This window comes from Pantherophis guttatus, chromosome 1, assembly GCF_059756535.1.
Source record: "Pantherophis guttatus breed Tessera chromosome 1, ASM5975653v1, whole genome shotgun sequence".
NCBI lineage: Eukaryota > Metazoa > Chordata > Lepidosauria > Squamata > Colubridae > Pantherophis > Pantherophis guttatus.
Window position 1 is genome coordinate 231,400,006 of NC_142063.1, and position 27,090 is coordinate 231,427,095.

Sequence of the window (27,090 nt, forward strand, 5' to 3'; positions counted from 1 at the left end):
CCCCCCCCGAATGATATACCAATTATAGCAGATAAGTAAAAAACGTTTGCTATTAAAGTAATCTGGCTTTGAAAAACTGTTCTTTAAAATATTAGGCTAAATTAAAAGACAATGAAAATTGGAATTATGGAAGGATTGACATTTTTCTTTTAGAATTTTTTTTCTCAAGTTCTAATGCATTTTCCTACAATGCCACCAAAGTTGGTTATGATATAAACAATATTTAACAAATGAACAAAGCTAGTAGTTACTTGCTTTACTACATTGAGAAACGTGATTTGAAAAAAAAAGCCAGACTCTAAATCTCTAAGATGCTAAAAATATTTCCATGTTGTTACGATATCTAAAAAAACATTCATTCTTCTAAATAACCATGGGAGATGGAAAAATAGATACCTTTTTCAGATGAAATAGAACAAATTATTTAACTAGGGATACAGAAACATATTTAATGACTTTATTGAAATACAAAATATTCTCCAAATATTCTATAATTAATACTGGCCCATGATAAGTTATGCTTAGGAACAATTAATTCATGTTTAAAGTGTAAACATTACTTCTGCCATTTGAGTAGAAACTGGTATGAATAAACACTCAGAAAATAGCTCCGAAACCAACCAGCCAACCAAAATTTAACATTAATAAGGAATTGTAAGTACATAGCCAACATGGGTGCTTGACATATATGAAGCAGGGTACTGTACCTCTAGATGTGTCCCATAAGAGAGTAACTCATGGTTATATCTTAACATCTGTAGTGGGAACACACCAAGCCCAACTTCTTACCTTATGCCGCAAACTATTTATTTATTTATTTATTTATTTATTTATTTATTTATTTATTTATTTATTTATTTATTTTATTATATTTCTATACCGCCCTTCTCCTGCGGGACTCAGGAGAGGGCTACTAAATCAGGGCAACCACTAAAATGCAGCAAAGGGATATCAGTATCTTCTTAATATAACCCCCAAAGTAGCAACAGCATATACAAAGGGCCCCAAGAATACTTTTTTCTTGACACTAGAGAATGTCCAGTGAAGTTTACTTTTTAGAGCAGGGGTGTCAAATTCAAGGCCGGTGGGCTAGATCTGGCCTGCGGAATGCTTAGATTGGGCCTGCAGGGCCACCCTGGAAAAAGTGAAGCTCCATTTTCACTGGCAGAGGGCTGCAGGAGGCTGTCACAGCCAGAAACGGAGCTTGGGAGCTCGTTTTCACTGGCAGAGCCACCGGAGCCCCCAACACAAGTGATGTCGAGCAGGCCACACCCACCCAGGCCGCGGCCACCCCGGCCCTCTGAGGTGAAACACAACCCTGATGTGGCCTTCAATGAAATCGAGTTTGACACCCCTGTTTTAGAGAGATAGGCTCCAAGAGGTAACCATCTTTAGAAAGCAATTGCCACTTTACTGCTTAGACAAGCTGTAATGCCTAATTGTGCATAGAAAAGAAGATGGTTCAGAGTACATAGATTATACCCAGAGCAGAAATACACTTGAGCATTAAAGGACACCATCTGCCAGAGCATAAGGAAGTAGGGAATGCTAAACCATTGTAAAACCCTGCCACTTAGAGCTCATACTGTGCTCCTCTATTTGAAGGTAATTGTGGCTTTAATTGTGTAGTAAGAGAGAAAGTCCATTTCATTAGACCTGAGCTGCTTCAAAACTAGTGAAACTGAGGTTGATCATCTAAGGCATGGTTTTCTGTTGCAGCCAGGTTATGTCTTGTGAATGGGCACGCATGCATTACTGCCAATTTGCATCAAGTGTATAAAGTATTTTGAAGCCTAATTTTAATTGTGGAGTTATTTAGTTTAAACCTAAATGTCCCCATAGATAGGAAGATAAGCCGTATACAGAACTAACAATTATATTTGTGTTTCAGTGTCTCTATTCTATGAAACTTATGTATTTAAAGATAACAGCAAACATATTTCTTCCTAAAGGCAGCTTGATATTACAGTCACGTTCTTTAAAAGAAACTTTAAGGAAAGTTGCGTTTAATTTTGAAGTCATTTTGCTTTCAGTGACAATTTTTTAAAAAATGAAATTGATGCCATTAATGGTGGAGATAGGATTAGAAAAGGACAACTATGAAACATCATTATAAGTTTTGGATAGGTTTCTGGGGTCTACAGTCTGATTTTCCAATTACTACATTTGAAGTATTGTTATATTATTGATCATATACAGTATGTCACCCTGATGCCTTTTTAATTTTGGGATAGTTTATCAATACAGTTAATCCTACACTTACAAATTTATTGTTAAACAGTACTGTCATTAAGTGAGGCATCATGTGACTGCACTGGATTTTACAACCATTTTGCCATAGTCGTTAAGTGAATCACCCATGATCATTGAGACATCACATGACCATGACTTGTGACCTCCTGCTGGCATCCCCATTAACTTTGTTAATTAGAAAATGGTTGGGGAGATAGCAAATGGCAAGCACATGATGCTACAACTATTGTAAGTGCAAGGACCCATCATATGTCAGTGCTGCTGTAACTTTGAACACTTGCCAAGCAAATAGTCATAAATTGAGGACTACCTGTAATACATGGACTTGACTTACAACTAAGCAACAAAAATATTTAGCATATAAACACTGGATATCTACTAAATACGTTACATTTAGCATTGCATTTATGTTGATAGGGATGCTATGAAGTTAAACAGTTTTGAGGAAATTAATTGCAGCTTCTGCCTTAAAAAAAAAAAAGAGAGAGATAAACTTCAGTTAAAATGGTCCATATCTTTCTGGGGAAGAAAAAGATGGATTTTGTGGTTGTCCTCCTTCTTCCTCAAAGATTCCATTGAGCTTCTGTGTTAGAAGAGGTCCTGTTCCTAAAGCACCTGTAGAAACAGCGTTCATGAAAGGAATGTAAGGTTACTTAAAGTGGAATTCAGTGGTGTACAGGACAAGCTTTAAGAGTGGCAAAATACAGGAAGGGATGGATTGGGGAATGAAAGCTCAATAACAACAGCGATGGGTGCACTGTTGTACCTGAAAGACTAAACTGGGGACAGATCATCCTGAAGAAGATTTATTTATTTATTTATTTGTCAAGAACGTATTAGGTAATAAGTATAAGCATGGATTGGATACATAAAATAGATACAAATAGAGGAAATATTAGGACAGGGACGGTTGGCACGCTGGTGCTCTTATGCAGGCCCCTTACAGACCTTTTAGGAATGGGGTGAGGTCAATAGTACCCAGTCTTAGGTTAAAATTTGGGGAGTTTTGGGATGAAATCACAGTCGGGTAGTGCATTCCAGGCATTGACCACTCTGTTACTGGAGTCATATTTTCTGCAATAGAGTTTGGAGCGGTTTACCTTTCGCTTGTATATATTGTGTGCTCGTGTATTGTTGTGGTTGAAGCTGAAGTCGTCATTGACAGGTAGGATACTGTAGCAGATAATTTTATGAGCTACGCTTAGGTCATACCGAAGGCAGCATAGTTCTAAGTTTTCTAAGTCCAGAATTTGAAGTCTGTTTATATATACAGTATATGAGTTGACACCAACGGGATGGCACATAATAATCAATAAAAAGCATAGCACGTGGTACACTACATAATAAGCCTGAATATCGCTGCAAAAAATTGCCCATAATTTTAATTACATATTTTAATTTAGCAAAGGCAAATAAATCTCATATGAAGGACTGATTCTAAGTTTTAATGAACCACATAAAAGTATGTAAGCTGCCCAGACATTACAAAAAATGTATTTTTTTTTAAAAAAATCACAAACCTTCATGGTCTCTGGAATTCAGACTTTCAGATGCTAACTTGTTATTTTTTGTTTTGTATCCTGGGGCCTATGAAGAAAACAAAGGTTGTGAATTAAATGTTTACAATTACAAGCCATTAAACTCAAGACCCTCAAGAGACACAATGTCAGAAATATTATCAGATAATTTCATTACTGAGAAGGCCCTGGTATGAAGCCACTGCAGTGAAGTGTGTCAAACCTTAATTACACTATCTGGGTTAAGAAATGTTAATCAGAGAACATTGAAACACAGTAAGAAGACAGTCGAAAGGCCAATGGTGAAACTCAGAAAAGCATATTTTGAAAATGAATGATAATATGTGTATGTATTTTACCATCGTACTCTGTGTTTTATGTTAACTCTGAAGAGAACCTGGCTGAAGCCATCTTGTGCTGCCTCATAGCTGCCATGAAACCTGAGAGAGGGAAGGAGGGGGAAGTAGATAGCTCAGCTACAGTCAAAACAAAAAGCTTTCCTGTGAGAACCAAGGTGATTGAAACAGGTGGCTGTTGAAAAAGGAGAGGAGCCTGCCTTCCACCTTCATTGGACAATTTGACTGGTGACACCTGGGAGGGGGGAGTTTTACTCTTTTAATTAGGTGAAAACTGACGGAACTGTCAGAGTTGGTTTTCACTGGCCATGCCGATACGATGTATTCAATAAACATGTTCCTTGAGGTACCTGCCTCGGAGTTCTGATTTCAATGGGTACATTACTCGGAACTCTGACATTTTATTTTGTAAAGTTACTCATAAAAACTTATACTTATATGGTCCATTGCAAAAATTTATTGATGGGATTGTCATGGAAAACAGTCCATGATGAATTTGACTAGGATGAATTTGACTAGGATTATCTCTACTGTAGTGACTGAGGGGTGAAGGAGGACCTCAGAAATGTAGAACTTGCTGGTTGGTGGTAAGACAACTATAGTAAAAAAAGGCCACTGAGATGTGTGAACATATGAAGGTGGATCTGCTTGTCCCCACTTAGTCTTCATTTTGCATTTCTGTTGTAATTTAATTAATCAACTGATGGGGCAAAGAATGAGGCTCTTTAAGTCAAACATCAAACACTTTGTATTATTGGATCATATAGGTCACGGGTGTTAAACTTGCTGCATCACGTTGCCATCATGTGATGTTTCATGACGTTTTTCCCATTCGTGGTACTGGGGTGGGTGTGGCCTGTGCATGACACAACTGGCCCATGGGCCACCAGTTTGACACTCCTGATGTAGGTGTAGGAGATAATTAAAAATGGTTGCTAAAGCTACTACTGTTTTATTCTGCAGACTTTATTAGGTAGATTCTGGCTTTTGAACAATATTCTGCACCTGAAGTGATTTAACTCTACAATGTAAAATAAAACAAATTGAATTTGATTATAATCTCACATAAATGCATCTGAGTCAAATCAGTATACTTGTTTTGACCAGCAGTATATCTCAGATAAAGCCTCTCTAGTCCAGTTCCCAGAAAACTTTTAACTGGAGAGTTTGAATGGGAAACTTTGTTTAATAACAGAGCACAAAATCTGCATGCAGAATGTTCTCTTCTCATACCGACAATCAAAATGAAACCATTAATGCCATTTGACAATTGCAAAATAATTGCCACTGCACTTATCCATATCCACAATACCATCAATATTCATGATCAACCTTATAATAAAGGGACATACCTACACACTGCACCTCTTCCTGGAACCAATTCGCATTTGCTACCATTAGCACAAAGGTATGGCTCTGTCTCACATATGCTACGGCAAAGCGGGCCATTTTTTCTTGCATAACCAGGTTTACAAAGACAAATTGCCTCCTTTGTCCAGTCATTCTTTAGGCACCGTGAGAATCCATTACATGCCAAGAACTTGCAAGGGTCCGCTTGATCCGCTGGAATAGAAGAGAAAAATCTTTTGAAATGGATTTCATTGATGCAGGATCACGTGGACCTGGTAAATCCGTATGGTTGCTAGAGAAAACATTTGTAAATCACAGCTGCCTACCGTTGCTAATATACAACTACAATAGAGTGAAGTCCCTTCTTCTTGGCTTTCACAAGCAGCAGTGATGAATTACTTCAGTAAGTTGGTATTACTTTTATATTTCTTTTAGATAGTTATCAGCCATATTTTACAGCAGATGCCTTCTTCTAAAGAGGAAGTGAGCAGGGCCTCCTTCAGAAAACCTTTGGAAAGCATTGCCTAGTATAGTAAGCATTGGAATCGTTTTACCCTTCTGGACTATCAGCCAAAACAGTTTCCCAGCTGGGCCATTGCGGTACATCCACAATGTAACCAACTCAAAGCCCCCTTGATGAACTCATCAGGGTGTAAAGTAAACGACATGTGTCATTGCAAAGAAATGTGGAACACAGCTGCTGTTGGTCATGGTAGGCTTTGTTTTATCATACGTAAGGTCCACCCTAATTGTGCTGAAATTATTGTTCCTCTGTTACTAATACGATAGGTATTCATTCCTTAGGCATGCAAGAAGAATTCCCGGCTTTTGTTGCAGCAATAAATAAAAAAGAGAATAACCCCCTAGCTGTTTCAATTTCATATTCTTGTCATCTGTTGCCTAGTAATTAAATTCTTGAATGAGTGCATTCATATTAGTACTGCCTATATACTGTGACCATCCAATTAAAATGGCACGAACAACTATATGAAAGGCTATGGGAGGGGAAAAAAGTTGCAAAGCTGGTTTAGAAATCCGATAAACTGAAAGGCTATTGGACGGTTGCAATAAATTCACTCTATTTGTCCAAGTGGTGCATCATACTCCGTAATAGGTGAACTATGCTAACAGTCCAATTTCATCCTACTGTTTCTGAACAATTTCTTTTTCATGGAACTATGGACCATTTGCCTGCATTAATGCAACAAGCCCAAATAGTAAGCTATTAGTAGGAATCTAAAAGTATAGATGAAAGCAATGTTTTGTGCAGTGGGACAGGGAGGAAGGTAGAATAATTTGACATCAACACACTCCCAGTGTTCTCCCGGATCATGAAACTGAGCAGAGTTATCACAAGAGCTCAGGTACCATTTTAAGATTGTCTTCCGAAACTCATCAAACAATCTTAGAATTTCTTCTGTTCTGGCAAACACTCCCTGGAACTATTTTCCATCCTGGACACCACAATGGAAGAAATGGAAAAAGTGGAATAGGAAACAAACTCTCTAGAGCCGTGATGGCGAACCTATGGCACACATGCCAGAGGATGCACACAATGCCTTCTCTGATGGCACACAACCTGTTGCCCTAGTTCAGGTCTGCTGCACATGTGCACGTGCCTCCCACTGGCCAGCTGGTCTTCAGATCTCTGCCACGCATGCGCTGGGGATGGGGCGTGTGTGGGGGCAGCGTGTGGATGTGAGGGGGACAGGGCACGTGCGGGGGAAGTGTGTGCATGCATTGTGGATGGGGCGCATGCGTGGGGGACAGAACACATGCTCAGGGCAGCACATGCATTGCATTTTGGGGATTCCGGCACCCATGTTCCGGCGAACATTTGCGCACATGCGTGTGCACTTTGGGCATTCGGTCCAGAAAAGGTTAGCCATCACTGCTCTAGAGTGCCAAATAATAAGGAACCTTGAAGAGACCTTATTTGACTCACTGGCAGCAACATAACATCTACAAGACAACAAGGCAGGATATCAGGAAAAAAGGGAAGTCACCAGCCTGTCCTGTTTTATACTGTTAAGTCATGTCAACGAAGCACATCTTTTGTTTTCAGTTCTTCTCCCCCTTAAAAAATGTGTGCTAAATCAGAAGAAGTTTCAGAAGAAGTACTTTTATTTCCCCAATCTCTTGGTTTCAGCTTTGGTTGAGCTGTACCTTTTTCATTTTTTCTTGCAATTCAGTTGATTTAAACATGAAGGCAGGATACAGACTTCCAGAAGAAGAAGATGCCTGCGAGCCTTCAGGGGGTCTTACCCTACCAAAGAAGAGTATCTGACTAGATGACCTACAAGGTCCCTTCCAACTCTGTTATTCTGTTCTGTTCTGTTCTGTTCTGTTCTGTTCTGTTCTGTTCTGACTGGAGACATCTTCAAGCATCAACTGGATTTTATATTCTCCAAAACAGGAAAACTAATTGTTTATTCTTAGGAATAATTCTGACTTAAACCATCACAATAGCCCTAATTTAAAGGTCTGATTACTCCTTCCTTGTTTCATCTCAGACTGTGATTACATGCAGATTTCATGATTTCAGCACCATACCTTCTTTTCCTTGTCTCTTCTGTTTTACCATCTTGCCTGATTTTGATAAGCAATCGCAGGGGTCCTTCAATAGCCAGAATTTTGAGAATGCATTGCACATCCATTTTATTCAATGTCACCATACCTTTGAATGATCACTGAACAAATGGGCGTAAGACGAGGATTCTACCCGTAGAATCTATAATCTGGCATCCATGCAAACGAAGTTAATTCCAACCTGTTTGTTAATTTTTATATAGCTTATTACATCTTGTAATCTTGACGCATTAAAATTCATGCTCTAACCTTGAATCCTCCAGTTAGAAAGGGAACACCTTTGAAAACCTGTCCTGCACTTCCTTGTAGCATCCATATTCTAATTTAAAGGTTATTAAATGAAGGAGATTCCAGCACTGTCATCAAGACAACCTTTCAATCATAATGTTGGCAATATCAGTAGAATCATGACACTGCTATGTCGATGTATCACTTGACAATTTTCTTCAACTGAACATAAACATGGTGTACAAGTACTTTTGATCTGTGAAAGGGTGAGAACAGAAGCTCATGGCAAGATGTATACCATATTTCTATGACAGAAAATTACAAGGGATTGAAAAAACAGAATTTTTACAATCCCTGGCACACCAATGTCTTTGCTTAAATCTAATTATTGCCTAATTTTTATACCATCTCTAGAGGCTTCATTGTACCATCAATCCATATGTTCTGTTTGCATATCAAGTTGCTTTGCTTGTTCTTCCACTTTCTCAAACTGCAACTTATTTTCTCTAATTAAGATGTGCAGTTTTACACATCTATGCAATTTCCTATTCAGCTCAAGCAGATAAACTGTGTTTAATATGACTTGTTGTATAGCAGTCTGCTAAATGTTTTAGCTCATTATATCATAAATCTGAAGTGAAAATCAAGGAAGGAAGTACTGCAGGCTTGGTGAATTGATTATCAATGGAACAAACAGTACAATCTGAGCATATATCTGTGTTATAATTTGTTGACTAGGTTAGTATCATCATTATCATTTTATTATCATATTCTATATTATTGCTTGTTAATGGAGTATAGCTTGTTATTAGGAATTGGATATTGTCATAGTTTTGGTTACATTGGTATACTGCACTGTTAGGGCTGGTTTGATTTGAAGAAATGAATGAATAAATAAAATGAATACTGTATTTTTCGTAGTATAAGGTGCACCAGAGTATAAGACGCACCTACCTTTTTTTGGTGAGGAAAAGAAGAAAAAGAAATTTCCCTCTGCCTCTGAGCAATTTTACCTCCTTACAGCAAACAGCAAACAGCCTGCTTCACTTTCATTTTCGTTTTCAGCATAGCTTGATTAGCACAAGGAAAAAAATTATCTGGTCCAGCAATCCAATAGCAGAGCTTTCTCAAAACAGCTGAGAGCAAATCAGCTGAGAGACAGGAGGCTGATCCAATCAACTTGTGCTAATTAGCCTGTGCTGAAGCTGAAAGGAGCTGTTTTTTCTTGCCGTTTGCTTGCAGGGAGGTAACTGCTGCAAGGCAGAGGCCAAAGGGTGGGGGCCATAGGTGGGCAGGGCTACATTCGGTGTATAAGACGCACCTAAATTTTCACCCCCTTTTAGGGGGAAAAAGGTGTGTTTTATACTCCGAAAAATACAGTAAATAGAAGTTTCTCAGGACTAATTCTAAGCTTGTTAAGATTCACTTACTATCAAAGACGGGATCAGAACAAAAGCAGCTGAAAACAGTACGGATTGGGATATAGTAACGTAAGTGTTGAAAAACAACCAGTTTGTTTCTATCACAACCCCAAAAAATTGAAGGTTTTCAAAGTACTTCCAGATATGTTTCTGGAAATTACAGGTCCCACAAATATTTTCTAATGTTCCATCAGATATCTGACCAGACAATGAAGAAAACATCAAAAACGGAGTAGCCCCACCACAATAAAGTCTCTCTTTGTCATCATGTTATCATCATATTATTATTTTACAAGCTTCCTCAAAATATATTGCATTCCATGTAGTTTTACTTGATATTTATCTATTTGTTCATCTATGAAGAACAATGTACAGGGCTTAGAGCAGTGGTGGGTTGCTACCGGTTCACCCCAGTTCGGGCAAACCGGTAGCAGTGGTGGCGGGAGGCTCCGCCCACCCACCCACCCGTCATCAAATATGCTCTGCGCATGCGCAAGCAAACCGGTAGCAAAGGTAAGTGATACCCACCACTGGCTTAGAGGAAAGCAATATTCTCCTGTTTTCTGTTTCACTTTTTCCATTACCTGGCTCTATTTCAAGAGAAGAGCTATCAATTTCCAAGTTAAGACGCTGAGCAGCTGCATTGCAGAAATCTTCCAGCACACAGTGAACAGCCTCTGTGATGTTGTATGGCACTGACTCCACAAACTTCATTTTGCTATTTACAATCACGCTTCCATTGCGGAAATTCAGTATTTCCAACTGCTTAAACCCTGTTAGATTGGATTGTAGGTAGGGAACCAGCTGAAAAATGAAAGAAAATTATGCTATTGATGTCACACGCACTCACTGTTTATTTTGAGAAATACAAACTTACTCTGTTTAACTGATGCTATTAGCTGATTTTACAACTAATACCAAGTCCAAGTTTCTGAATTAGCGTTTTCAGTGGCAGCTCTCAAGATAGATCTTTTAAAATTTAAAACAATCAAGCAAGACAGCTAGAGTGCTCTTTTGATGCAAATTTCATTCACAGAATGCAGTACAGTTAAAAAGAAATCAATGCTATTTAAGTCTACTTAAATGTAAATTACAGTTGTATGAGTTTTTCCTTTAATTACATACAGATTTTTCCCACAATAGGTTATGCGGGTAGAAAGAATGAGCTTTACATTTGTGAAACATATAAGCAACAAAATATTGGACTAAATGGGACTTTGTCTGATCTAGTAGGGACAATTCTTACATTCTTATATAAATTTGTTTGTCATTCCACAATAGTTACTTGAGTTTCTATATTATACAAAATATTGTTCACATGTACTTTCAGGATAATGAGATAATAAACATTCAATTTCATCTGGACTCTTATTTGCATTAGAACATAATATGAAGGATATATTTTGACAAAGAACTAAATTAATTGTCATCTCTAAATTATTATGCTCTTTAAAATTTGTGTACTCTCATGGGTACACAAATTGAACTTGTGTACAATGTAAGTGTACACAGTTCACTTACATTGAACTGTAAGTACAGTAAAACCAATACAATATTGACTGTTACTGTTTTCAGGTCAAAATAAACATTATAACCTCAAACACACATTTCTTTCCATTAACTTGTATTTTCACACTTGAAAAAAGCAATCTTCTATCACTTTCCAACTTTTCTCCCTTCCTAATTCATTTTGGCATCAGAACTGGAAATAAAATTGGCTGTAAACATTAGGGATCTAAGAAACTTAAAAATGCATCCCAAAATAGCATTAAAAAAAATCTCAAAAATCTAAGCAAATTAATACCGGCAGGGAAAAACCATAAGGCAATCCCAGGGTTTTAAACTAATCTTCCTTCCTTCCTTCCTTCCTTCCTTCCTTCCTTCCTTCCTTCCTTCCTTCCTTCCTTCCTTCCTTCCTTCCTTGGTGTCTAACTTGGTAACTTTAAGACCTCCCAGAACCAGAATTCCCTAGCCAACCATGCTGGCCAGGGAATTCTGGAAGTTGAAGTCCACAAGTCTTAAAGTTGCCAAGGTTGGACATCCTTGGATTACATAGATAGATCTTCTCTATGATAACCTATTCCCAGCCTTGTCCTTCAAGTCCTCCAATGGTGCAGTCCTCGCCATTGTAATAAAATCCTTGTTTCTGGTTACCCTCTTCTTTTTCCTTCCTTCCTTCCTTCCTTCCTTCCTTCCTTCCTTCCTTCCTTCCTTCCTTCCTTCCTCCCTCCCTCCTTCCCTCCCTCCCTCCTTTCTGGAAGGAAGAAAAGAAGCAATGACTAGTAAACAAGTAGCAATGATTAACCACTGCTGTACTGTTGCCAAGAAAACAAGAATATATACATGCTGTCACTAGGAGCCAAGGTGAACTTGAGGAGCAGTACATAGAATTGAGGAAATAATACATGAAGGTTGAGATTGTAAGGAGAAGGAACCCTAGTTTTCTTCTGAAAGCATTTTCCCCTATCAATTCAATTTGTTTTTAATGTGAGGCATAATGTTCTAAGATTTCTCTTAGGTGTGGGGGTGGGGGATTATCCACAAATTCAATACCATCCTTTGTCACCTACCAGCTGTACGAACTGTTGTTCAAGTGCTTTGTACTCAGGGGAACTCTGATTGAAGAGGTCATTGGAAAAGCGCATGTTGGTCACCCTCAAGCTGAAGAAGACCACCAGCTCTTGGCCTTGGATTGCAGCTGTCATGGAGCTTGTGGTTATATACTTCAGGGTAGGAGCTGGAGTCATACCTGGGGTTTCTGGCAATGTATGGTAGCCACTTCCCTTCTCCTCCTCCTCCTCCTCTGCCACTGGAGCCAACATGTCAGTGATAACTAAGTCAGTGGCATGGTCCTGCACTCCCATTTCAAAATCAGTTGAGGTTGCCCAACTTTTGGAGCTTTTGGCTTCAAAAAATTGGTCCATGTCAGTGGAAGGGCCACTGGAGGTATCTGCTGGCAATAAAGTCAACGGATCTGTAGGCTCTAAAATATCATCTCTTGGAAGAACTGTGGAATGAACGACAGATGGAATTGTGGTCAAAGGCTCCTCCCCCGAAGATTCCAGTTGTTCTGTAGTCTTTTCCTCTAAAAAGGAAGTAACAGAATAACAGAGTTGGAAGGGACCTTGGAGGTCTTCTAGTCCAACCCTCTGCTGAAACAGGAGACTCTATACCATTTCAGACAAAAGGCTGTCCAGTCTCTTCTTGAAAACCTCCAGTGTTGAAGCACCCACAACTTCCGAAGGTAAGACATCCACTGGTTAATTGTTCTCACTGTCAGGAAATAAACTAGGTTTGATTTAAAAAAAAAAAAGCCACAGTGATTTGTTTCCTACCTGACTGGATACAAATCCTTTCAGACTGATTTGGAAGCAATGCAAAAATATATTAATAGAGTCATATAAATGTGCAATAAGCTTATAAGAACCAGAAAAAATGGAGGCAATAGCCCAAAGAGAAGGAGGCAGAGTAAATGTAGTTGAAGTGGGGTAATTGTTGCCTTGTTTTACGTTCTTTCAGAATGAAAACCAAGTAATTTTATCTGTGCTGAGTTTACACAACATGTTTAGTTTAAAATCTTGCTAAACATATGCATGTACATTGCCACAGAACCTAGACTTTGAAACAGATAACATTTTGGATTCCTGGATTTGTGTCCTTGAAAATCCTTAACACAGATAGCAAAATAAGCTGTAAAACTCTTTTATACACACCAAAGTGCATAGCTAAATGTCTATGGAGATTTACAGTTATGCAGATCATGGTTGTGCCAAAGGTGCTTTTTCAAGAGGCAACTGGACTTTCTGGTTTTCCTTTGAGCTGAAGAAGCTTCTGGGATGAGAAGTAAAATGTCTTCAAAGAAAAACCAGAAAGTCCAGTTGCCTCTTGAAAAAGCACCCTTGGCTCTTTTATACATAGTATTTTGAGCTATTGTACAGGTAGTCCTTGACTTACAACCGTTCATTTAGTGACTGTTCAAACGTACAACACAATTGAAAAAAAAGTGACTTATAACTGGTTTTCACAGTTGCAGCATCCCCCATGATCACGTGAACAAAATTTGAGTGTTTGGCAACTGGCATGTAGTTCTGATAGTTGCATTGTCCCAGGGTCATGTGATCATCATTTATAACCTTTCCAGTTGGTTTCCGACAAGCAAAATCAATGGGGGAAGCCAAGTTTATGATTCCTTTAACAACTGCAGCAGTGGTGAAATGTAAATTTTGTTACTACCAGTTCTGTGGGTGTGGCTTGGTGGGGGGTGTTTAATATGACTGAGTGGGTGTGGCCAACTTTTTTTTTTTTTCTTCGGCTGAAGAGGTTGTAAAAATATGCTTTTAAAAGCCTCTGACGATCCCAGCTGACTTGCCTGATCGGCAGAGGCTTTTTTCCCTTTTAAAAACATTTTTTCTATAACCTCTTCGGTAGAAGAGGTTGTAGAAAAAAATGCTTTTAAAAGCCTCTGATGATCCCAGCTGAGCCGCGCGATCATCAGAGATTTTTTTTTAACTTTTAAAAGCATTTTTTCGGCCAAAGAGGTTGTAAAAAAAATGCTTTTAAAAATAAAAAAAAGAGCCTCTGATGATTGCGCAGCTCAGCTGGGCAATGGGAGGGGGGGGACGGACAGGGATTTTTGCTACCGGTTCTCCAAACCACCCGCCTCCATCGCTTCCAGATCGGGTGATCCGGTCCGAACCGGGAACATTTCACCCCTGAACTGCAGTCATTCATTTAACAACTGTGGCAAAAAAAAAAAAAAAAAAAAAAAGGCTGTAAAATGGGGCACAACTTAACAACTGTCTTGTTTAATAAAGGACTCCATTGTGGTCATAAATTGAGAATGACCTATACTCAATTCTCCAATTAGTCTACTTCCCACTCCTCTCCTAAATCCCTTTTCTTCTTATCTGTGGTAACATTTCCTGGGGTTTATACAACACTACATCATGCTGGAAGCTGTTTTTTGTACTCAAAGATTGTTTAGGTTAAGGAAATATACAAGATTCACCATTGACTCCTTCCAATTTTAAACCATATCCAATAGTAGAAGAATAGAATAGAATAGAATAGAATAGAATAGAATAGAATAGAATAGAATAGAATAGAATAGAATAGAATAGAATAGAACAGACCTTGAAGATCTTCTAGTCCAGCCCCCTGCGCAAGCAGGAAAACCTATACCACATATACAAGTGACTGTCCAGTCTCTTCTTAAAAACCTCCAGTGATGAAACACCCACAATTTCTGAAGGCAAGCTATTCCACTGGTTAATTGTCCTCACTGTTAGGAAGTTTCTTCTTAATTCCAGGTTGCTTCTCTCTTTGATTAGTTTATGACCATTGTTTCTTGTCCTGCCTTCTGGTGCTTTGGAGAATAAGTTGACCTCTTCTTCTTTGTACCAGTCCCTCAAATACTGGCATACTGCTATCATGTCACCCCTAATTATTCTTTTATTTAGACTAGTCAAACCCAGACCCTGCAGCTGTATTTCCTATGTTTTAGTCTCCAGGCCTTTGATCATCTTAATTGTTCTTCTCTGAACTTTTTCCAAAGTCTCAACATCTTTTTTGTAGTATGGCGACCAAAATTGGTTGCAGTATTCCAGGTGTGGTCTTACTAGGGTTTTATAAAGTGGTACTAATGCTTCACATAATCTTGATTCTATGCCTCTGTTTATACAATCCAGGATTGTATTCGCTACTATACACTGCTGGCTCATACTCAACTGATCATCCACTAGGACTCTAAGGTCCCTCTCACAGTGACTGTTTTTGAGCCAGGTCTCAACTAATCTGTACTTACACCTTCGATTTTTCCTGCCTAAATGTAAAATTTTGCTTTTCTCCGCATTAAAATTCATTTTGTTGGATAGGGCCCATTGTTCAAGTTTATTTGCAAAGGATTACAAAAATAAGCCAAAAGAGTAAAGAAGATATATAATATTATTTAATATTATATTAAATTAAATTATGTTATTTAATTACTGATGTAGGATTATATCTTAAATGTGACTATTAAAGAGTTGAATTTTGCTGCCAATGCAGGATAAAGTACATAACCGTCATCCTATTTTCTTACATACCAGCTGTTCTTAACCTTAAGTAATTTTCATAATCTCCTTTCTGTGCTGACCTTCTGAAATTTCTCTTCTGTGGAGATCAATATTTAGTACATGTCTTGTGTTTACTCAGAAATAATTTCCTCTTAAATTTATATTTGCTTATTAATTATGCTTCTATCTTGCTGCAATGATAATAACCTATTTTGATATACAAGACCTCCTTTATAATCACTTGTCATCAAAACAAATCACAATTTTCCTTATTAAAATGTCACGTATTACTAAATATTCAGGAATTTTACTTCCAGCTTGTTGACATTTTCCTCTGTTACAACACATTCACCTTTATTTGTCATTTTATGCTGTATAGGGTGCAGCCTTTTTTAATCTTTCTGGGAATTCTAATCCAACATTTTTAGCACAGGCTGGGGAAAGACATATTTAATGATTAATGTATTAATTTCATTTTTTCTGGTTAAATGGAGACTTCTTAATCTCCACATAATCCAATCTGTACTGCCATGAAGAGAAATGGGTCGAGCTCTCAGTGAGGTTGGGAAGATCACTTATACAGCGTCCATTCATACACCTCGTTCCTGATTATAGCTTCCCGAACAACCTTCTCAGGGCCATAATACAGATAATCTACACCGCTGCCATCAGCAAAGGAAATCTGTGCAGTAAATGAAGATTCAAATCAGAAATCAGAAGATGCTATGTAAAACAAAACAGCCAAACTTGTTCAAGTAGCAGTGGCATCTCCAGTTCAAAATTATCTCGGAGAAATCACGGAACAGACAAAGGATGAGGTGATTTTCCTTTGTTGAAGCTGTATTTCTAAGCTTCGGTGACAGAAGCACAGAGTATTTCTGTGTGCTTGCATTTTAGGCAGCTTATGGAATTAATGTTTCCTAATGAGGATTATAAAGTAAGAGCAGTCTCACTGAAGTCTATAAAAGCACCAATGCAGTGTGAGTCTAATTAGATAGCTACAGGGGAAAAATGAAACACACCGAGGGCAATTATAGCAGGTCAGTATGCTGTAGTTAAATGAAACAGGTTGAGTTTTCTGTTTATCAAAATCCTAAACCCATATGTAATTCAGTTAAGCTGAATTTAACAACATTTAACAACAACATTTAACAACAACATTTAACAACAACAACAACAACAACAACAACAACAACAACAACAACAAAAAGATCTATAGGCTGCAATCCAACATAGAATTAAAGCTGATTTTCTACATTATTTAGGAATCAACCTCACCGAACTCAATGGACTTGTTGCGAAATTTAGGATCAGACTCAATAATATCATTAAATGTTAAAGGTTTAAATATATATCCTTTTATTTACAATAGGCATTCTATATTCACTGAATATTCACAGATAGAAGCAAGGAAAAAGGGGAAGGTAGCACCTTATATATACAATGGGTGGAGTTATAAGTGGGAGTGGTGATTCATGAATACATTAAGAAATAAGGAATAAGTTAACCCTTGATGATCTATATACATACTATTTACACATTGGAGAATAAGGCATTTATATCTAACAAATCCCCCTCTAAATGCCGATTAGTTATACAACACCAATTACATTCAGATTCGGGACAATACAATACATTTAACTTGGAAGTTAAATATTTATGCTGTTTAGAAGGTAAAGGCTTTGTCAATATGTCAGCCACTTGTTCTGAGGTATCACAGTGTATTGCTTTTATAAATCCGTCTTGAGACAATTGTCTTACATGTTTAAACTTTATATCTATGTGTCTGGACCTTTGTCCAATGGCATCTGATCTAGATATTTCAATAGCTGCTTTGTTGTCTTCATTCATAACAAAAGGTAAAGCGGGCTTTTTCCAAACATTTGAAATCAAATCATTAAACCATACAAGGTTATTCGCAGCTTTGGATAAGCAAACATATTCTGCTTCTGTTGTTGAAGTGGCTACTAGTTCTTGTTTGCCGGTATACCAATAAACTGGACAGTTATTTAAAAAGAAAATATAACCTGATGTACTTTTTCTACAGGATGTATCTCCGGCCCAATCCGCATCAGCGTAACATACAAGTTTTGGTTCATTGTTATCACTAGGTTCTAATATTAGACAAAAATCTAATGTATTTTTCAGATATCTTAAAATTCTTTTGACAGCTTCCCAGTGATACATAGTTGGCTTGCTGACATATCTGGACAGTAAATTGAGTGGTAAGGCTATATCTGGTCTAGTCCAATTTGATATATAGAGAAGTGAACCTATGATTGACCTATAAAAGGTATTGTCCTTAAATTCAGGAGATGATTCATCAGTATTTCTGAGGAAGTCAGTCTGCATAGGAGTATCACAGGGTTTAGCATTGGTTAAGTTACATTTGTTCAAAAGTTCTATAATCTTATCTTTTTGATTAAGTTTGAATCCTTTTCTAGTTTTGTTAATTTGTACACCAAGATATTTGTTCACTTTCCCTAATGATTTCAGTGAAAAATGTTCATTTAATTTGTTTACAAAAGTTTCCCTTCTTTCTTTATGCTTTCCAATATACAAAATGTCATCAACATAAATCAATACAAATTCAATATTATCATTACTCCTTTTTACAAAAAAACAATTATCAGCAGATTTAGCTTTGAAATCCATGGTTTTAAGTACTTCTACTAGACAATCATACCATCTTTTACCGGATTGTTTTAATCCATATAGACTTTTGTTTAATAACCAAATTTCATTTTTGTTGGTGTATTGGCTGTGGGGGGCCCTCACATATATTTCCTTGTCTAGCTTTGCGTGTAGGTACGCAGTCTGTATGTCATATTGGAATACATCAAGATTGAGTGCTGATGCTACCACTAGAGCTGTTTTGACACTCTCTGTTCTTACAGTGGGGGAATATGTGTCAGTGTAGTCCTCTGGATACTTTTGTGCATAACCTTGGGCAACTAACCTAGCTTTGTACAGGGCATTACCTTCTTCCAAGTTTTTAATTTTATATATCCACCTGGTACCAATAATTGTTTTGTCCTTAGGTGCAGTTGTAGGTGTAAATACATTCAATCCTCGCAAACTTTTCATTTCTTTTTCCATGGCTAGTTCCCATTTTTCTTTTTCTTCACGAGGAAGTTTTAGTACTTCTTCGTATGTATTAGGTGTTATGGGTTCACCATCCATATGCATTACGTAGTCTTTATATTTATTTGGCATCTTATTCCTGTTGTTCCTAATAATTCTTTCAGGTTTGCTATTGTTATCATGCATATATCTTGCTTCCTTTTTTGTTAGTGTATCAGTCTTTATTTTGTGTTGACTATTTGTCCAGGTTTTTGTTTTGTTTGTTTGTTTGTTAATATTTTGTTTATCTACGGTTCTTTCCTCATGATATCTTGTTTCTTTATGTTTATTTGGGAATATCTCATTAAGATGTAGTTTGGACCAATTGGCCTGTTCATGGAACACGGCCGTTCTGGAAACTATAAATTTGTTGTTGCTATCAATGAATCTATATCCTTTAGTGCCAGTTTCGTATCCCATGAATCTAAGTCTCCTGGATACATTTTCTCCCTTTCTTCTCAACTGTTTAGGTATGTGTACGTCTGCAGTGACTCCAAAGATGTGCATATGTGTTAATTTTGGTTTTCTATTATACATTACTTCGTATGGTGTTTTATTTATAACACTGGACCAGGTTCTATTTTGTGTGTAATTTGAATAATGTAAGGCTTCGGACCAAAATTGTTTGCTTAAGCCGGCATCCTCTAATGTGCATCTAATCATGGTTTGTAACGTGGAATTCTTTCTCTCTGCAATTCCATTTTGGAACGCAGAAAATGGACTGGACGTGTAATGTAGCATTCCCCTATCTTTTAACCATTGGGAGAATTCTTTGGACATGAATTCACATCCCCTGTCTGTCATAATTTGTTTTATTTTGATATTATGTTGCGTTTCTATGCGTTTATAAAATTCCTTAAATTTTTGAAAGGTTTCATCTTTGTGTTTCAGTGTATAAACAAATCCATAACGACTATAATCATCCACTATTGTCAGGAAGTAACGTTTCCTATAATTAATTGATGGGGTTAGTGGGCCTACTAGGTCCATGTGTACTAAGTCAAAAATTTTGTTAGTTGATCTAGTAGATTTTCTTGGTCTGGGACTAGTTTTCAGTTTTGTAGATTTACATACTGAGCATTCTAAATAGTTTTCACAATTTTTTATTTTGACACCTTCTGCATGTTCAATCATTTTTTGTACTACAGGAAAGCTGGCATGTCCTAACTTCCTATGTAAGATATGAGCACACTCATCATGGATTGGCTTACCTATTTTTGGTTTTTCTATATTGTGTGTATCAGTATGATCACTAGATATTTTACATTCATCATTGTCACTGTTGCTAACATTTTCATCATCTATTTCTACACAGTCTTCTACATTTGAATCAATATTGTGTAACCATTCTTCTTTTGTTATTAGGTAGGGTAGACCTCCTTTAATCATTACAGTACCTATATTACTTTTATTTTTCTCCAAAGTTGCTTTTCCCTTTGAGAAAGTTATATTAATGTCAGAGTCTCTACTTAGTTTTATGGCACTTAAAATATTATGGGGTATTTCAGGTATTAGCAATACCCCCTCTATTTTTCCTAGACCAGGCAAAGTTACATTCCCTCTGCCTAATACTTGAACCTTATCTTGGTTAGCTACCTTTATCACAAATTTATCTTCTGTAAAAGAAGACAATATATTTTTGTTATTAGTGGTGTGATTTGTTGCTCCAGAATCAATAAGCCAATTATTGTTCTCATTTTGTTGTATTCTTGTGTTGTCTTGTTTATTTAGTCCATTCAGTGAACCTGATTTTCTATCTTTTGAATTTTCTCTGCCCCCTCTATTTTCTCTATAATTTGGTGGACTTCTATGCCTATGTCTATCTATGGAAGAATGTCTATAACTGTGTCTATTCATGTATTCTGATCTATGTTTTTCTTTTGAGAATCTGGGGCAATCTCTTCTATTGTGTTCCTTGGATCCACAATTATAACATTTATATGCCTCATTATATTTTTCTTGGAAAGCTACTTTCCTAAAAGGTTTGTGTTCTACGTGATTGCTAGAACGATTTTTTCTTGAATTGTCTTCTGCTATCAATTTGTTGGATAAGCTTTCTATGGATAAATATCCTAGGTTAATAGTGTCTAAGTGTGACATAAAATTGTCCCATGATGAATCAAGTGAGTTAATAATAACACTTTTCATTGTTTGGTCTGAGATCACTTCCCCCCTCATATGCAGTTCAGCCCTTATTTTGTTTAAAGAAATTAAATGCTCACTTATAGAAACCCCTGGTTTCACTCTAGATGAAAAGAAATCTTTAGACATTCTTGTGGTAGTAGCTACACTGTCACTGTGAAACAAATTAAACATGCATTGAATGATTTCTGAAACAGTCAGATTTGATTTGATGCTATAATACATTGCAGGACATACACTAGCTATTATTAAGAAAAAAGCTCTATGGTGTAAACAATCTATTTTCAAAGTCCAAGGTCTTCTTGGGGGACTAGTGATAAAGAATAACAGATTCTCTTTCATAAAAACGACCTGAAGCTGCTGGTACCATTCTTGCAAGTTAATACCGTCAACCCTTAGCTTTGGGAAGTCACTGGGTAAGTTCCCCACATTGTTTTGTCCGTTACTTACAACCTGAGGCAGTCCGTGGTCTTGTAGGTGTAGAAAGTTGCAAAACGGCGTGGGGATGTCTGCAACGAGTCTGCGCGGTTCTCTCATCAATTTAAATCTTCCCGGATCATCAGCAAGACTTCGCGCATGCGCGTTGTCCATTTCTCCTTTGGCGTCGTCGTGGAAGGTTCTCTCCTGGCTGGTTCGCTCGTCCCGCTCCTCCTCAGACGAGTCGGTCTCTGGCTCGGTCTTTGGAGTCCTGGTGACGGTGGCTGCTCTTCTCCTTCTTTTGTGAGCGCTGTCACTTGCTTCAGTCTTAGGTGTAGGGCGGAATTGGCAAGGTTCTCTGGGTTCTGGTGTCGTCGTTTTTGAATTTAGGGTGGAAACATGCAGGTCTCGAAGCATCGGTTTGTTCGTTTGCTTCTTTGGTGATTCTTTGATGATTTTTAGTTTTGGCCCAAATGCAGCAAAAAGCGGTCTCATCGCAGACTTTATTTGGGACTTTGTTGAATCATCTTCACTCTCCGATTCAGATTTTTCTGAGGATTTTGAATCCTCCTTCTCATTTTCATTGTCTGATAACGTATTTCGCGCCAGAGATTTTGAACTGAGCATTTTGATTGGTTCTGCTTCGTTCACCTTGGAGATCTGTTGGAACCAAGATGGCTGCCATTCAAAATTTCGCGCGGGATCACACCTCTTCTTCCTTTTAACGATCTCTTCTGTAGTCATATTACTCACTATTTTTGGTTCTTTAGACTTCTCATTGGCGATGTTTTTCCCTCTCGCTGCTCCGCTGGTCCTCAGCATTTCTTGGAGTTTCGCGATGAGGTTTTCATCATTCTTTTGGCTTTTTAATAGTTTTAATATTTCTGACCTGAGTTCGTTATTCTCTATTTCGATTTCTTCCTGGCTATCATTCTCATCTGCGTGGGTTTCTTTTCCTTTTTTCGTTTCTTCGTTTTTTATAGCGTTTTTGATCTTTGTGTTGATTTTTAGCAGCTTCAATAGTTCTGATCCGAGAGGACTGCTTTTCAATTCGTTTTTCTTTTGTTCATCGATTCCATCTATTATTTCTTCATCTTCAGTGGTGTATTCTTCGGTTTCTCTTGAGATTGCGTTTGTCGATTCTTTGATTGTTTCTTGTTCTGTTTCCATTTCTTTGCTGTAAGCCCTGGTGTTGGGTCTATCTTTCTTGGACATTTTAATTCTTTTATTGAGTCAATTAACCATCCTCTGCTACCAGATTGTTGCGAAATTTAGGATCAGACTCAATAATATCATTAAATGTTAAAGGTTTAAATATATATCCTTTTATTTACAATAGGCATTCTATATTCACTGAATATTCACAGATAGAAGCAAGGAAAAAGGGGAAGGTAGCACCTTATATATACAATGGGTGGAGTTATAAGTGGGAGTGGTGATTCATGAATACATTAAGAAATAAGGAATAAGTTAACCCTTGATGATCTATATACATACTATTTACACATTGGAGAATAAGGCATTTATATCTAACAGGACTTACTTCTAAGCTGAGCTTTATCAGGTTATGATGGTGAATACTATGCTAGATTATAGTTTTCTTTGAAGCCTAAAAGTAGCATAGCTATATTTCATTTGGGATATGTAGGCAAATTTTCAATAATTCACAAGTTAATTTGCTGGAATCCTATGTGGTAAAGAAGAATATTGCTTACTTTCCTTAAACATGTTTCCTCCCTGACTTTTGTGGTGTAGTTCCTGCTCTTAAGCATGTAGAACTCAATCCATGGGTATCTACTTGTACTGCCAACTTGCCATTTCTTGAGCTATCCCTTGCATTTTTATTGAGAAGTTCCATTTTATGCTTAAGATTTCAGCCTGTGTTACATTCTAATATCTAAGTCAACTTTTCACAAAAAAGAGAGCTTAAATAAAAGTTCAACTCCAATTAAAAACAGATTTCATGTTAAACTAAATACGTTGTTCATTATTGGAAAGCAAACAACATGCATATTTTTATTATATAAATAGTAAGTGGCGATGGAAAAAATGAGCTAAGCATCTATTAGAGTTGGAGCACAGGAGAAAAGGGGGTTAAATTCTCTTCCCTGCTATGTTCTTGACCAGAAACTTCTTTCAGAAGTTAATAGCTAAAGTCCCAAAGGTGCTTTTTCAAAAGGTAACTGGACTTTTTTGAAACACAAAACAAAATAACTCCTGAGAAGTGATTTTTTTTTGGCAGCCTTTCTCCTTTAGCTTCCATTAATCTTCAGATTGATCAGGTTTCCCACAGCTGTATTTTACATATGAGATTTATGCACAATTGGATGGCTGTGTATAAATACACATCCATTGAACTGTTCCCTTTGCAATAAGGGAATAGTGCACAGGAAGTGGTGGGTGGCCTGAGGTGGTGATGCGCCAAGCAAAGAGTACAAATCTGTCCTTAGGTATCAGCGTAGAGGGCTAGATTAAAAAAAACATTTTGCTATATGGGTTTCAATGTCCTTTGGGTTCTTTGAAGAGAAAGATGAACACATTTTGTGGCATGGCTCTAACCCACTTACGTCACTTCTGGAAGCCTTTGGTTTAGCTGCACAGAGGTCAACGAGAGCTGAGCAACAGAAAAATATATACTGAAGTGGAAGTTCTATGTTCTGTGAATACTTTTTAATAAACCAAAACTTAAAAGTATAGCTTGTACATCATTGTACTTCCAAATTATACACATTGCCAATGCAAATCTGAGTAGCTGTTAGAGAAGTCATTTTGTAGCACAAGCTATTTGTCCTCAGAGGAAATAGAGGCATTTACCTCCAAAGCTTTTGACATATTGAGAGTACATGTATATTTGTGAGGGAGGATAGCATTTATTAGCCTTTTAAAATTACATTTTGGGAGCTCAATATTTAACAATATGGTTTATCTGTAATGGAAGAAGGAGGAGTCCATATTAAAGCTTAAAAAGGAACTTTAAAACATGGATTTCTGCCATTTATGTGATAGATTGGCTAGACCAAGCCTTTGGTTAGCTAATTTAATACCCAGAAATTTAGAGTCTGTAGTATCAGGCTTATGAAACCTAACAAAGTATAACACCTGCAGAAGTGACATGGAAGAATAAAACAAGATTCCTAAAAAAAATAAAGAACAAAGGTAGCAAAGAATTATTTTTTTTAAAAAAGCATTAACCAAACTGATTTGATTGCAATAGTTGTTTTCTCTAATCTGTGTTCCTTTCAATGTATGCAGGACCATCAGCTACGGCACATTCTAATTGGCTTGAGTACATTTTAATATATTAAATTTATGGAAGAAATTATAAAGGGTATCTGGCTGAAGGTAGAATCTTGCTGTGCAATTCTGATTACATTTTAAAAAAATCTTTCAATATGTTGAAGATTAGTTTGTAACGTTCCTAGGACTGAAAATCTAAATGTAATTACCATAAAAATGGTTTTGCTGGAAAAAGTCACTGTGAATTTGAAAAGTTCCCGGAGAAATCCAGAATAGAGCACTAATTTTAAAAGTCCCATTGGTCAAATGCTGTACATATAGAGAGACGATATGCATTAGTCTAATATCAAGTTTCATATCATCAAAATATAAAATATTAATCAAAGGAAAGTCATAGGTGGACTTATTAATTTTTTTCTTCAATGTACTGACTTCATGACATTTTTAACACACCTGTAGGAAGAAACAATATTTGCAGGCAGTGAACAATACTTGTGATAGAAACATTAACAGTGATTATCAACTTCTGATCAAAGAGAATTTATGAAAATGGAAAGCATATGCAAATTGATCTCTTCTTACTGCCATACCTTGCCCAAAATATTTTTTAAAAATACCTTCAGATTATTTAGGATTAGATATTCAGAGCCACACTTTCTTCCAAAACGTATTTCCAAACAGAAATACTTCATCACATTCTAGGTTATTGCTGGTAGGCTGATGTGTGCTGTATGATCTTGACATGTGAAGCCAGCATATTCACAGAATGGGAAACTCTCTGCCCAGTAAACAACTGACATTGTTCTCATCATGGACATGTCAAGAGTCAATTGCACAATTTCTAATCAGAGGAGGAATCAATGATACATCTTGATGCACTTTCAATTTCTCTGAAATTACTGCCACTGGCCAGGGTGATTATGTGTCAAAAGTCCTTACAACTCAAAACTGTTATTGATTTCTGGAAGTCAATATCAGTCTGTCTAGATGTTTGGAATGTGCCAAACATATGAATTGACTAGATAGGCATTCCAGAGAAAGCATAAGCGTTTAAATCTCCAGTGCAAAGTTCTAAATATGCATAGCTGTCACTGATTTTGGAGATTATGGAGGGGTGTAATTCCCATACGGAAGCAAAGGCTCTTATTTGTATGTTTTGTTTCTTAGCAGTGTTACCAGGTATGCCTTCACACACAGATTCATTCATTCATTCATTCATTCATTCATTCATTCATTCATTCATTCATTCATTCATTCATAGAATTTATTTAAATGCCCATTTCATCCTTGTGATTTTAGGTGGCTCATGACAAAAAACACAACATACAACCTGGTGTACGTTATCATAAAAATAAATTAGAAATGTGGGAAAGTCCCCTAAATAAATCTATCTCATTATCAAAATTCTGTACAGGGCAGGTTCCATTGACAGCCTGGCTCCAGTGTTTTAGGGAAAAACCAGATCTTCAAGCTTTTCCAGAAGATTAAAAGGGATGGGGTAATCCTGATATCAGGGGAAAAAGCAGTTCATAAGGCAGCTATGTCTTAGAAAAATAAATCCTTTTGCAGAGATAAAAAAAAAAGAAATTTATGTATCATTTATGTAATGACAACATTGACAAACATTAACTAAACCAAGATCAAATGTTTATTTTTAAGAGAATTACTCCAAAGGAATGTGTTTAAACTTTAGCTAATCCTGTTGAGAAATGAATGGAAATAAATTCTCATGAATCAATAGCAAAATTTATTAAAATGAGAATATTCTTAATTTTTTTAAAAAATACACCTTCATTTTAGTCAATCAAAAATGGTAGATACTTCTCCATACTCATTCAACTAGGAAGAATATTGCCAAGAAATTACTGTCTTTTCTTTATTTTAAGGCATCTCATATTTTTCTTATTTCCTTCTCCTTCCGCCATATTCTCATCACTCTGAATAATAGTATTTACGCTAACTGTTTTAACTGTTTTAAAGTAACTCTTTTAAAGTCGGGATTAGAAATCACTCTCCATTGTTTAAAATAATATCAAAAGATGAAATTAAGTATTGTTTGTGACTGGCCTTGGGTTCATAAGAGGGTCTCTACAGGCAATTATTATCATTTAAATGTCATTTTATCCTTATTTATTTCTGATCCTTGAATAATATAATTGAACTGAACAGAAACAAAATTGGACATACTTTAAAAAAATGAGAAGGAAAAAGGGCCCTTTCTGTGAACTGTTTCTGAAGTAATTGCATTGTGGAAGAACTATTGCCAGTCTAAAACATTCAGAACATGAAATGGAAGTGAGCTCTTCAAACTAAAATTTGTTCTAAATTGTTTCAGAAATAAATACCAGTATAATATATAAATTCTGAATGTGATAATCAATAATTAACAGTGACTGAAGTGGCT

General features: G+C 36.8%; 1 protein-coding gene across 1 annotated transcript in view; it reads right to left on the minus strand.

Annotated features, from left to right (window-relative positions):
* Positions 1-899: 899 nt before the first annotated feature.
* The window catches only part of IMPG1 (interphotoreceptor matrix proteoglycan 1), a 164,620-nt gene continuing 138,429 nt past the window's right edge, over positions 900-27,090 (minus strand). The window contains exons 13-17 of the mRNA XM_087889550.1: positions 12,285-12,799; positions 10,299-10,518; positions 5,479-5,689; positions 3,774-3,840; positions 900-2,868 (exon numbers count right to left, since the gene is read on the minus strand). Coding sequence (XP_087745676.1) covers positions 3,807-3,840; positions 5,479-5,689; positions 10,299-10,518; positions 12,285-12,799 — 980 coding nt within the window. The 3' untranslated portion in view covers positions 900-2,868; positions 3,774-3,806. The remainder of the gene's footprint in view (positions 2,869-3,773; positions 3,841-5,478; positions 5,690-10,298; positions 10,519-12,284; positions 12,800-27,090) is intronic.